The sequence below is a fragment of the Ochlerotatus camptorhynchus genome, unplaced genomic scaffold (genome assembly GCF_037179485.1).
Source record: "Ochlerotatus camptorhynchus isolate MF236.1 unplaced genomic scaffold, CSIRO-AGI_Acam_v1.1 ptg000268l, whole genome shotgun sequence".
Taxonomy (NCBI): domain Eukaryota; kingdom Metazoa; phylum Arthropoda; class Insecta; order Diptera; family Culicidae; genus Ochlerotatus; species Ochlerotatus camptorhynchus.
Genome location: NW_027040758.1, coordinates 1,493,844 through 1,506,357, shown reverse-complemented (window position 1 = coordinate 1,506,357; position 12,514 = coordinate 1,493,844). Strand labels below are relative to the sequence as shown.

At 44.7% G+C, this 12,514-nt stretch overlaps 1 protein-coding gene across 2 annotated transcripts in view; it reads right to left on the bottom strand.

The window, feature by feature from the left end:
* The window catches only part of LOC135705515 (eukaryotic translation initiation factor 4B-like), a 30,895-nt gene that overhangs the window by 7,521 nt on the left and 10,860 nt on the right, over positions 1-12,514 (bottom strand). The window contains exons 2-3 of one of the 2 annotated variants that reach the window (XM_065227289.1): positions 7,043-8,479; positions 6,755-6,839 (exon numbers count right to left, since the gene is read on the bottom strand). In XM_065227289.1, coding sequence (XP_065083361.1) covers positions 6,755-6,839; positions 7,043-8,479 — 1,522 coding nt within the window. Of the gene's footprint in view, positions 1-6,754; positions 6,852-7,042; positions 8,480-12,514 lie in introns of both variants that reach the window. The other variant, XM_065227288.1, reaches the window with a different exon arrangement.

Genomic DNA, 12,514 nt, shown 5'->3' with positions numbered 1-12,514 from the left:
TGTTCAAGGAAAACAGTGCCGAGAACCGTTCAGTGGCACACGAAACAGAGCGGTACGACCCCTTGAACGTGTACAATCTAGCGTGTGAGCCAGCGACATGGGACGGATATCGCTACTTTGTTACATACATTGATGACTACTCCCACTTTGCGATGGCGTTTCTCTTGAAGCAGAAGTCAGAGGTGTTTGGATCATGTTCGGATGGACGATTTCCTGAAGTCTGCAACTGCCGGTGGACTCGGGCGAGCAGAAGAAATTTTAAAAGAGCAAGGAAATTCAGATAGAATCTACAATAGCGTATTCTCCGCAACAAAACGGGGTAGTGTAGAGATACAACAGGACGTTGGTTGAGAAAATACGGACCACGCTAATCGACTCGAGTATACGTAAAGCAATGTGGGGAGAAGCAATGCGGACTGGTGTATTTCTGCTTAACCGAAGTCCGACTGCTGCCCTACCAAGAAGAACAACACCTGCGAAATGCTGGATGAAGAAAAAGCCTAATCTGGAGAAGCTGAAAGTACAGTACTTGTTCGCTAACTGAGTTAAAAGCGCAGCCCAGTTAGCGAATTCCACTCGCTAACTGGGCTGGCTTGCGGAGGACACTGAGGGGAACTTCAATGGATTGTTTAATCGACGTTAAACAATTTCACGTGCATTGAATTGAAACAGTGTAAAGTTTGTTATTGTAATTTTCACAAGCATTCAAACTCGCGAGTTTAGAAAAGCTTAACGCTTTCGCTAATACCGCTTTGCAGTCTAGATTGCAGGGTGGAATGAAAATAATCTCAAATTTATTTATATTAACACTTAATATTCTATTTGAATGCCCCCCACAAATTATGCCAACGAAATGTCAGACTAAATGTGTCGTCTAGTTTTGACGTTAAACTGCTTTTTAACTGAACTGCAGCCCACTTAACGAACGCCCAGTTAAAAAACAGTCCAGCTAAAGAACGCGCAGTTAGCGAACAAGTACTGTATTGTACTGTACTATTGTACTGTAAAGTTGGACGCTCAAAATAGAGAGTTGATAATGATCGGTTACGCCACTAACGGATACCGGCTGTGGAACAAGGACCGATCTAAAAATTGTTATTGCTCGTGACGTTAAGATCAATGAAGCCAGCTTCCCATATGCAGATAATCTCATGACTCAAACGAAGGAGGAACTGATAGTTCCGGTAACGTTCGAACAAGAGAGGGATAACAGCAAGCGCGATGGATTCCAGGTCACTGATGACGAATCGGAAGAAGAATCCCCGAAGTTCTGCACTCCCTTCGCAACAAGAGCGGGACGTGCACGCCGATGAGACGTCCACGAGGCACAGCGAACGAGAGCGCCAATTCCCGGGTAAGTTTCTTAACTATCTTACCGGTTACGGAGCGAATGCTGTTGGTTCTTCTTCCCTCTTCGATGTTCCTGAAAACTACAGTCAAATCGAAGGCCGTGATGATCGGGAGCTCTGGTATAAGGCGGTACAAGACGAGCTGGAGTCTATGGCCAGAAATGAAGTGTGGAAGCTGACGACCTGTCCCAACGATGCCAGGCCACTGAAAACGAAGTGGGTATTCTGTTTGAAGGAGGATGAAAATTCGACCGCCTGATGGTGAAAGACTTCCTGCAGCATCCCGGAATCGATTTTGGTTCTAGCATTAGTGTGCATCAAGGATTCCATATACATCAGATGGATGTGAAGACCGCCTTTCTTCACGACGATCTGAAGGAAGATCAGTACATGGTAGTACCCGATGGAATGGAAAAGGGAGTGAATACTGTCTGCAAGTTACGAAAATCAATATATGGACTTGTGGTGCTTGGTATTGCTTTCAATCAGCGCACCCCTCGTGAGCGAACAGAGAGAAAAAGAAGAAGTGTCAGAGTTCTAAAACACGTGAGACAATAAAGAGCTCCTTGAGATTGTCGATTAAAAACAACAAGTTTTATTCGTTTTATTTATTCGCGGTCCGCGTTCGCGCCCCACATTGGTGTCGGGGTCGGGGAGAAGAACCGACTGGATAACGTTTCCATACATTTCTTCAACGAAAATGGCAAACCCGAACGAAAACGCTGGCGTCGCCGTAAAACTTCCGGACTTTTGGAAGAACGATCCTGACTTAGTGTCGAATCCGCCGGCGGAAAATAAGTACAGTGCGGTGAAGAATCGTTTGATCTCGCGTTTTCAAGTGTCTGCAGAAGGAAGGTTGGAACGTTTGCTGAGTTCCTGCGATTTGGGTGATATGCGGCCAACACATATGCTCGCAAAAATGCAAGAGCTGGCAGCAGGATTAAACGTAACCGATGAGCTCTTGAAAATGTTGTTTCTTCAGAGAATGCTCCCAAACGTTAAAGCCATTCTCACCATCAGTGACGGAACTATCGGTAAATTGGCGAAAATGGCCGACAAAATGTTGGAATCTTCGCTGTCCCACGTCGCAGCTGCGTCGATGCCCATTGGAAACAACGATATGGAAGAATTGCGAGGCCAAATCGCGGCTCTCACTACCGAAATTAAGCACATCAAGGCAAACCGCTCATCCCGTAGCCGTTCGACATCACGTTCGAGTCGAAATGCAAGCGATTTCGAAATATGTTGGTTTCATCGCAAATTCGGTGGTCGCGCTCTCAAGTGTCGAGACCCGTGCCAGTTTAGTAACCAAACAAACTAAACTCCCGTTCACCCGAATCGGCGGGGGTGGACGGAGCTCCGGAAAGTCGCCGTATTTGATATCCATGCTGCAAACGGTTCCAGAATTAAAGTTTACGACAAACGATTTCTCACGGTCGATCTTGGTCTACGTCGGAGATTCAATTGGCGCTTCTTGATTGGTGATGTAGGTGTTGCGATTATTGGAGCAGATTTTCTGGCGTCGTACGGAATCCTCGTCGATCTTAAACACCGACGGTTGATTGACGGACTTACTAAATTATCCTCTATTGGGGGTATAATAGACACAACTGTTCACACCATAACCGTGGTCGCCCTAGATCATCCTTTCCGAGAATTATTGACTGAATTTCGAGAAGTGACGTTGCCAACTACAATTAAAACAACGATCCAGCACGATGTCACCCACTACATTCAAACGAAAGGGCCTCCCATAGCAAGCAAGTGTCGTCGCCTCGCCCCAGACAAACTAGACGCTGCTAAGAAGGAGTTCCAGGTGATGAGTGAGCTGGGTATATGCCGTCCGTCTAGCAGCAGTTGGGCTAGTCCTCTCCATTGCGTCCCGAAAAAGAACGGTCAGTGGAGATTCGTCGGTGATTACCTTGAAGCACGGTAACACCAGGTAACTGTTCCAGATCGCTATCCCGTACCACATATCCACGACCTGTTGAATACGTTTCAGGGCAAAAGCATTTTCACCACACTGGATCTCGAAAGGGCGGACCATCAAATTCCCGTGGAAGAATCAGATATTCCGAAGACGGCCGTCATAACCCCGTTCGGGCTTTTCGAATTTACGAGGATGCAGTTCGGATTGTGCAACGCCAGCCAAACCTTCCAAAGATTTATGCATCAGGTGTTTGCCGATATGGATTTTGTGGTGGTGTTTGTAGACGACATCTGCATAGCTTCGTCGACGGAGGAGGAACATTATCAGCACGTACGAGCAGTGTTCGAACGACTCCGATCTTACGGACTTGTGATAAATGTTGCCAAGAGCCATTTTGCGGAACGAAGTGTGGAATTTCTTGGTTACCTGGTTAGCAAGGATGGAGTACGTCCACTTCCAAATCGCGTCGATGCCGTCGTCAAATTTCCACTTCCGACGACTGTCAAAGAGCTTCGAAGGTTTCTCGCACTGGTTAACAGTTATAAACGGTTTATTCATCATGCCACTGACATCCAGATCGAATTACGGAGACTTATCCCAGACAACAGAAAAATCGATTCCAGAAGCTATCATGGACAGAAACCGCCGAAAAAGCGTTCCAGGAATGTAAAACTTCGTTAGCGGACGCCACATTGCTGCATTTTCTCGATGCTACAAAACCGCTAAGTTTGCTCATCGACGCGTCGAACACAGCAGCAGGTGCGGTTCTCCAGCAGTTAGACGAAGGACGGTGGAAGCCATTGGGCTTTTACTCCGAAAAATTTTCGCCAGCGCAGCTCAAGTACTCAACGTTTGGTAGGGAGCTTACTGCGATGAAAATGTCCGTACAGTACTTTCGTCACCTACTTGAAGGAAGGAAATTCGTTATATTCACCGACCACAAGCCACTCACAACAGCGTTAACTTCAAGTCCAAATTCCAGATTGCCGCACGAAGAACGATATCTACAATATATATCCCAATTCACCAGCGATATCCGGCATATCAGCGGTGAATTGAATGTTGTTGCGGATGCACTGTCAAGAATCGAAGCAATCAACGTTCCTATGGCAATTGATTACGAAACGGTTGCCAAAGACCAACAGGCGGACGTCGAATTGAAGCATCTTCTATTAACATCAAGTTCACTGAAACTGAAACCTCGGAATACCCCCTGGCATCTGTACCCTTGTATTGCGACGTTTCACAAAATAAGGTAAGGCCGTACACCCCTTGCAACATCGCCAGACAGTGCTGAAACACATCCATGGATTAGCACATCCGGGAATTCGCTCTACTCGTCGATTGGTTGCCGATCGATTTGTTTGGAAAAACATGAATAAGGACATCAAGCAATTTGTTCAGAACTGTTTATCCTGCCAGCGTTCTAAGGTTCATCGACATACGAAAGCACCAATCGAAAAGATTCCCCTACCGGATAGCCGATTTCGTCATGTGCACATGGACCTAGTGGGTCCGCTGCCCCCTTCGAAGGGATATCGTTATCTGTTAACAATCATAGACCGTTATTCTCGGTGGCCGGAGGCGATTCCATTACACGATATGACCGCCGAAACAGTGGCTCGCGCATTTGTCGATACGTGGATTGCACGCTTCGGAATACCTGAGACTGTAACGACAGACCAGGGAAGGCAATTCGAGTCGGACCTTTTTCGTGAGTTATCAAGAGCGATAGGATCAAAACATGTTCGAACGACAGCTTACCATCCACAGTCAAATGGTTTGGTGGAGCGATTCCACCGAACACTCAAGGCGTCCATAATGACAGTGAGTCAAAAACATTGGACTGCTGAACTTCCTATAATCTTGCTTGGACTACGAACGGCTTATCGATCCGATTTCGGATGCTCGGTAGCAGAGTTGCTTTATGGACAGACGCTGCGTATACCCGGAGAATATTTTGAGTCAACAGACGAATATAACGATCGCACTGAATTTGCAAAACAACTGAAATCCACTATGCGCAAATGGAAGCCTGCTGACCCAAACCATCATGTCAAACCGGCTGTATTTGTAAATCACGAACTCCAAAAGTGCAGTCACGTGTTCGTGCGAATAGATGCTGTGAAGAAACCACTTGTGCAACCGTATGAAGGGCCGTACGAAGTAGCTGATCGTCACGAAAAGTTCATGGATCTTCGAATTAATGGGAAAGTTCAACGAATCTCAATCGACCGCATCAAACCGGCATTCATCTGCGATGGTCATCCACAGGACGATAAAAATACGAAAATCACACAATCAGGACACAAAGTTAGATTCCTGGTGTAACTGGGGGGGACTCTGTGGTGCTTGGTATTGCTTTCAATCAGCGCACCCCTCGTGAGCGAACAGAGAGAAAAAGAGGAAGTGTCAGAGTTGTAAAACACGTGAGACAATAAAGAGCTCCTTGAGATTGTCGATTAAAAACAACAAGTTTTATTCGTTTTATTTATTCGCGGTCCGCGTTCGCGCCCCACAGACTCAAGCAATCTCCACGTTGTTGGACCGAGTGCCTCAACGGCATATTGTTGAAGTTGGGCATGACCAGATCAAAGTGAGATTACTGCCTCTACGTGTCAATAAAGAAATCCGACGAGGTTTATCTGGTGCTGTACGTGGACTATTTCCTTATTCTCGGAAGGAACTTGGAGATAATTCTAAAATTTAAACAACGAAATTTGAAATGTCCAACTGCGGTGAAGCTAAATTTTTCTTGGGGATGAGACTGGATTATCGTCTGAATTCAGGTGAGCTCAAACTATCCCAGACGTTCAACGTGAACAAAATATTGAGCCGGTTCCGGATGACAGAGTGCAATGCTTCGAATAGTCTGATGGAAAAGGCAGTTCAACTAAACCAGGAAGGAAAGAGGACTGCAGAGCCATATCTGGAACCTAGGCGAGATCTGTGCTTCCCAATTAGTTTCCAGGGAAGATTTCAACAAAACTAGACGGATAACCATCGTTCGGTCCCTGCAGGGTACCAGTAGCATGGGACTGCTGAATCATTGGAACCGCTTGTGGGATTTGTCGATTTGTGCTTCTACAACGTTTGCCGAACACTAAGAGATGAACTAGCCTCAGGCTAAAAATCTCTAAAATAAAGAAAAAAAAAAAAAAAAAAAGTTTGCCGAACATCTACAAAGTACACTGAATTTTTACAAAATTCCCTGTACTTCGATGAAGTTTAACGAAGTTCGTTCAATACGTTTTCCTTTGCAGGATTTTGTTTATTAACTTTTTTCCACAAATAATGTACAGTGAATTAAACTTTTTTGTTGCAATAGAAATATAAACAACATAGGCGAAGGAATATACCTAACGCTATTTCAAAGTTGAAGCATGCTCTATTAATGTTCCAACATTTAAAGTATGTCTTGCCGTTCACAATTCCAAGTTCCGGATTCTTAGTTTCCCAGAGCCCGCACACTTACCGATTGTAGTCACGTCTGTTGTCTCTCATGGTGCGATTGTCCCGGTTCATTTGCCTGTCGCGATTGTCCCGGTTGTCCCGATTATCTGAGTAATCATCTGCAACGATAAGCAAAGACCGGATCTCTTCAAAACACCGCGCACCACCATTGGAAAGAGCCTTTTTGGCCACTTCGTGTGCGCAGAACACGCAGCACTCACAGCCCAACAACAAGCTTCAAGGCCCTTTCGAATGGTGGCACTTAAAAAACGTTGAAGACGGCGGCGGCAAAAAATGGAACACTACGAACACTTACCGGGTCTTTTGTTGTATTGTCTCGACGGGCTGTACCTCCGCTGAGGGGACTGTGCACGCCGTTCGCCATCCTTGTCATCGCTTCGTACCCGCCAGTTGACGGGTTCCTCCGGTTTTTTCGGTTCCGGTTGCCGCTTTTGTTCTTCGGAATGTTCTTCGGCGGTTTCCTCTTTACTGGGATCGGTTTTCTCCTTGCCGTCTTCATCGGCCGACGAGCCAGCCGCAGCCGATGCATCGGAGGCAGCTGCAGCAGCAGCTGCAGCAACCTTCTTGCGCTCTTCCCGTGCCAAGCGATGCTTTTCGGCCAACCGTTCTTCGAATTCCTTCAACCGAGCGGCAGTATCCACCGGCTTGGCATCGCCAAAGATATTGGCTGCGGGAACTGGAGTAGGTTTTGGGCGGGATTCTGCATGCTCTTCATTTTCCTTGTTCTCGGATGTTTCAGAATCGTACTTGCGTTCCTGGCTGGCATCTCTTTCCTCCGAATCATCCGGCTCGGATTCCGGTTTGGGTTTCTCCGGCAATGGCAAGGTACGTGGCTGCAGTACGAGCTTTGGTCTTTCCATTGGCGGTTCGTCATCCCGACGGCCACCGCGGTCACCGGAGAGATCACCTCCTCGTCGGAATCCACGGTCTCCGCGGTCGCCACGATCTCCACCACGGTCATAGCCTCTCCGACTGGAAGGCGGTGACTGTGGAGCAGCCTGCGCTGGGCGATCTCCAAGGCGCCAATTACCACCGGCACCACTGTCCGATGGGTAGCGTTCACGATCCTGGTCGCGATCACCACGTTCACCACCGCGATCCCGATTATAATTGCTGTTATAAGGTCTTCGCTGGCCCTGGTCACGTTCAGCGTTGATACGAGGTGCGTCACGCCAGTTGCCCATCGGACGGTCGGAGTCACCGCCATAATTGTTGTCGTACCGATTGCGTTGCTGACGCTTATTGTCACTCTCACTGGACAGGTCGATCCGAATGCGACGGCTATGGATGATCGGTTCCGGAATGGACAGCGCATCGATCAGATCCTGACGCTTGGCAAACTCAACGTAGCCGAAACCTCTTAACCGTCCGGAATCACCATCGTCCCGCGGCAGGCGCAACGAAGAAATCTCCATCTTATCGAAGAACATGTACAGATCGCTCTCGGTCAGATCGTACGGCAGATTGGAGATGTACGCCTGGAACGGCGGATTGTGCGGAACGGAGTCGTCGTTCAGCAACCGAGTGGCCCGCGGCGCAGTCGGTAGGGCAATCATCTGAGTGCGGGTCGGACGATCGTCCTCGTCGTCATCGCACTCGTCGGCCCAGTTGCGCAACTTGACCGGTACGGCGACCTGCACCTGTGATACGGCGGACGCATTTCCGTCGGTAAGGAACTCGCCGAGCGAGAGCTTGTTTTTCTTGGAAGTCTTCTTCCCTTTTTTGCCTAGAAGGGGGATTGTACGGGGAAGAAATAAAAAATTATGATTAACGTTTAATTACCTATGGGGGAAATGCGTGTTCAAACAACCGGGAAAAGGTGGCCGGTTCAATTAGGAAGTGACTTTCGGGCAAACTGGCAGCACTGGTTGCTAACGCATGCGAACTTCAATGTTTAGAAATAATGGGAAATATGATAACCAAAGTGTTTGCACTCTCCCCTAAATATCGGTCAATAAATCAATAGCTTCTGATCCCACTGCAGAAACTTGCTCAAATTCGTCGTTGTTACAGGAAAAAATACTTAGTCTCAGGCATCGAATGTTATTTGGTTTCGTTTTGCGCAGAATAGTACAAGATTGCGCAGGGATGGATCGCTCTTTTGGCACTTTTTCATAATTTTTTTTTTTATATGGAATGCTAACTTTAAATCCAATTGTATTTTCAGTTAACCCATGTTAAAATAGATAGTATAGTGCTGTTAATCTGCCTATAAAATATTAAAATTTCCGCACGATTGAGCCACACTCTGTGTTTTCCCGGAAGGTACACTTGAGAGCGCTATCGAGTGCACCTTCAGTGAAAACAGAGAGTGAGGCTCTACGGTGAGGAACTTTTGCATTTTAATAGGGCGATTAAAAGTCACTTTCAATCGAAAATCGTCGAAAAGCGACGATGAAGCTGTCAACCATCACTTTCAATTGAAAGTCAGTATTTTTTGGAATCAGCATGTCGTTTAGAGGCCGGAAATCGATACATGAAGCCATTTTGAAATTCAAGATGGCGGCTTCCGATTGAAGAAAAAGTGGGAAATACTTTCAAATACTCATCAATATAGGTATTTTTGGAATCGGGGTGACGTCTAGAGAATGAAAATCGTTATAGGGGAAAAGTTTTCTTCGGCAATACCTTAACCTATTATCGTCAGGAGGGTAAACAACGTCCTTGAGAGCTCCATTTTGACATGTGAATACATTGTGTTTCAGAGCAACTATTGGCCAAATTTGAGTGCTCTAGGACTTTGTTTACCCCCTGACGATAATAGGTTAAGGTATTGCCGAAGCCAACTTTTCCCCTACGACACCATTTTGAAATCTATGATGGCGGTTTCCGGTTTAAGAAAAGAGGGAAATTCTATCAAATACCCATACATACGTTTTTTTAGAATCAGGCTAATTTTCAGAACGAGGATGACACGTAGATGCCGAAAATCAATGTCAGACGCAAGGAATCAAAAATATCTCCAAATGACAAAATAACAAGCGATCAACGAACCGAATAATAACGCTATGTCAGAAGTGGAAAACAATAATGATATAATCTTCACCGTTCTTTTTCATTACAAGCAGCTCGTGCGACCCAACTCATTCGGGGCGGTAGAAGGAAACGAGCAAATTGTTGGCAAGCTGCTTCACGAAGTAAAGCCGAAGATGATACACGTGTGTTAATGGGAATTTTTTTGTTATGTCTTTTCCCGATTCATATCAAGCTATGTCCTCATCCGTGTATATTGCAACAAAGCAGGCAAGCAATATATCATTATCCTTCTACCATTCGGATCGAGCTTTGTTACAGAGCGAGTTTGTCATAGTAGTCGTAGCAACCGTTTTGTCTGTATCGTTGGTTGCTTTATGTGTTTGGATTCGCTGGTCAGACGCCATCTTGAATTCAAAAACGAAGACTTCTAGTTTCAGAAAAAAGTGGGAAATACTATCAAATACCCATCAATGTGAGTATATTCGAAATCCCAGTAACGTCTAGATGCCAGAAACCGATGTTTGACGCCATTTTAAAATCTAAGATGGCGGCTTTGGTACAGAAAACGTGTGAAATACTGTCAACCTGAGTACTGCGGACTCACTCAATCGTTGTCCGACGCCACCTTGAAATTCAAGATGGTTGCTTCCGATGTCAGAAGAAGTGTCAAATACCCTACATGACGTCGAATATTGGTGCCTCCCTTAGTTCAGTCGGTAAAGGCGCAGCTACAAAGCAACACCATGCTGGAGGTGGCTGGGTTCGATTCCCGGTCCGGTCTAGGAATTTTTCGGGTTGGAAAAATTCTCGACTTCCCTGGGCATAGAGTATGATTGTACTTGCCACACAATTATTATACTAATGCAAAAATGGTACAGACATCGGAAGCTCTCAATTAATAACTGTGGAAGTGCATCCAGAACACTAAGTTGAGAGTACGCAATAAGCTAATATGCGATAAGCAATAAGTTTGAAATGCGAAGAAGAAGAAGAAGACTTCGAATATCGATTTTCAGGGGGATATTTAAAACTTTTTCTGAAACCTCATGTTCGCCCTCTTGGATTCTAAAATGGCGTCGAATACCGATTTTTGGCATCTACGCGTCGTCCACGTTCCGAAAATAATCATATTATAGATTTTACCTGAGCCTGATGACCGCCATCTTGGACTCCAGAATGGCCTCGTTAATTTAATTTTCGTTTAATATAAAATAAGATTTTATTACTACATGTAATCCGGATGCCATCACTATCGACAACCGATATTGCGCGGATACTATCCGGATACTGTATGTTGCTACCTGACGACGTGACGCGTGACAAGTCGAATGAGCCCCGTATTGAAGTGAAAGTGGAAAAACGAAGGAAGCAGTTTTCGAGTCATTCATTGCGTCAATTGAAACAAGTATTTGCTTCAAATTAAATGAACTGATACACTTGACGAACTAAAATTATATTGCTCGAAAAGAAGCGATTCTGCGAAGAGTTCATTTTCTTTTCTTTGTTTCGAAAATGCAGAACCCTGCAGATGCCACACCCCCACTATAACGTCGGGCTCCTGGCCTAATGATGTGACAGCCACCAACTCCAGTTCTTTCAGTTCTCTCGCTAGTTGTAACAAGCAAGCAAGCACGTGATTGGTTGAGTATGACTTATTGGTAAATTTTTAATAGTTGGCTAGTGATGAACTACTATAGCCAAACAAATGCTTAGTTTGCTAGTGATGAACTACTATAGCCAAACAAAGCTTACATCAAATCTGAATCAAATAGTGTGATAAGAATTGAAATCCATCCATAAATGAAAAAACTTATAAGCTGACAATATTTCGTAAAAATATACTACCCATAATCGCATATCAGTCCCATATGGATAGGAAATCAAGCAAAGATGGGACTGATATGCGATTATGGGCAGTATATTTCACGTAGACTGCCGCTATTCGCATAACAGTCCCATGCTAATATGAATTCAAAGCATGGGACTGTTATGCTAATAGCGACAGTTTGACAGTAGTCAAAAAAAATCATCGTTTAAGAACATTTCAAGACATCAATTAAGGTCATAGTAAAAAGATATAAGTAAATTTAAGGATTCAGAATTGTTTATTTTTTAAGATTGTGGGATCTAACAAAAAACGAGAAGGCTAACCAAGAAAAATTCCACCATTCTGCTTCGAATAATATTTTTTTTAAATTCATCAAAAATTTAAAATATTAAATTTGTTGGACTTAAAACCAAATAACGAATCGATCTGAGGCGACCTTCTCCTATTTGCATGAACCTTTGCTTAATTGTTAGTTATGGGTAATGATTCCCATGAGCGAAAATTCGGCCATTTTGAATCTTACAAAAAAAATCAAGGTGGCGTATTCCATATTTTTCAACAAATCATAAACGTCACTTGTAGAAAAACTAACTTTTTTTTCAGAAAAAATAAACACGGTAAAAATATAAAGAAATTTTGGTTAAATTATTTTAAAACTTAAATAACTGTTAACAAAGTAGGCGTTGGATTGCTGTCTTGAACACTCCAATCAATTTTCTAGCGTTATTCCATATCAAGACACTGAAGAGAGCAGTCATACCAAGATAACTTTATCGTTAATAAAACTTGTTCATTGTTAAGTGTTGTCCTGGTTATTTCCTGTCCGCCCCATCCGCACCGTATTCCTTTAGGTTATGGGCTCGTCTACGAAGGAAGGCTCTGGAATTCCGCAGCTAAACGGATTGAACTTTGAGAACTGGCGTTTTCGCGTTCAACTCTACCTGGATGCGGCGGAAG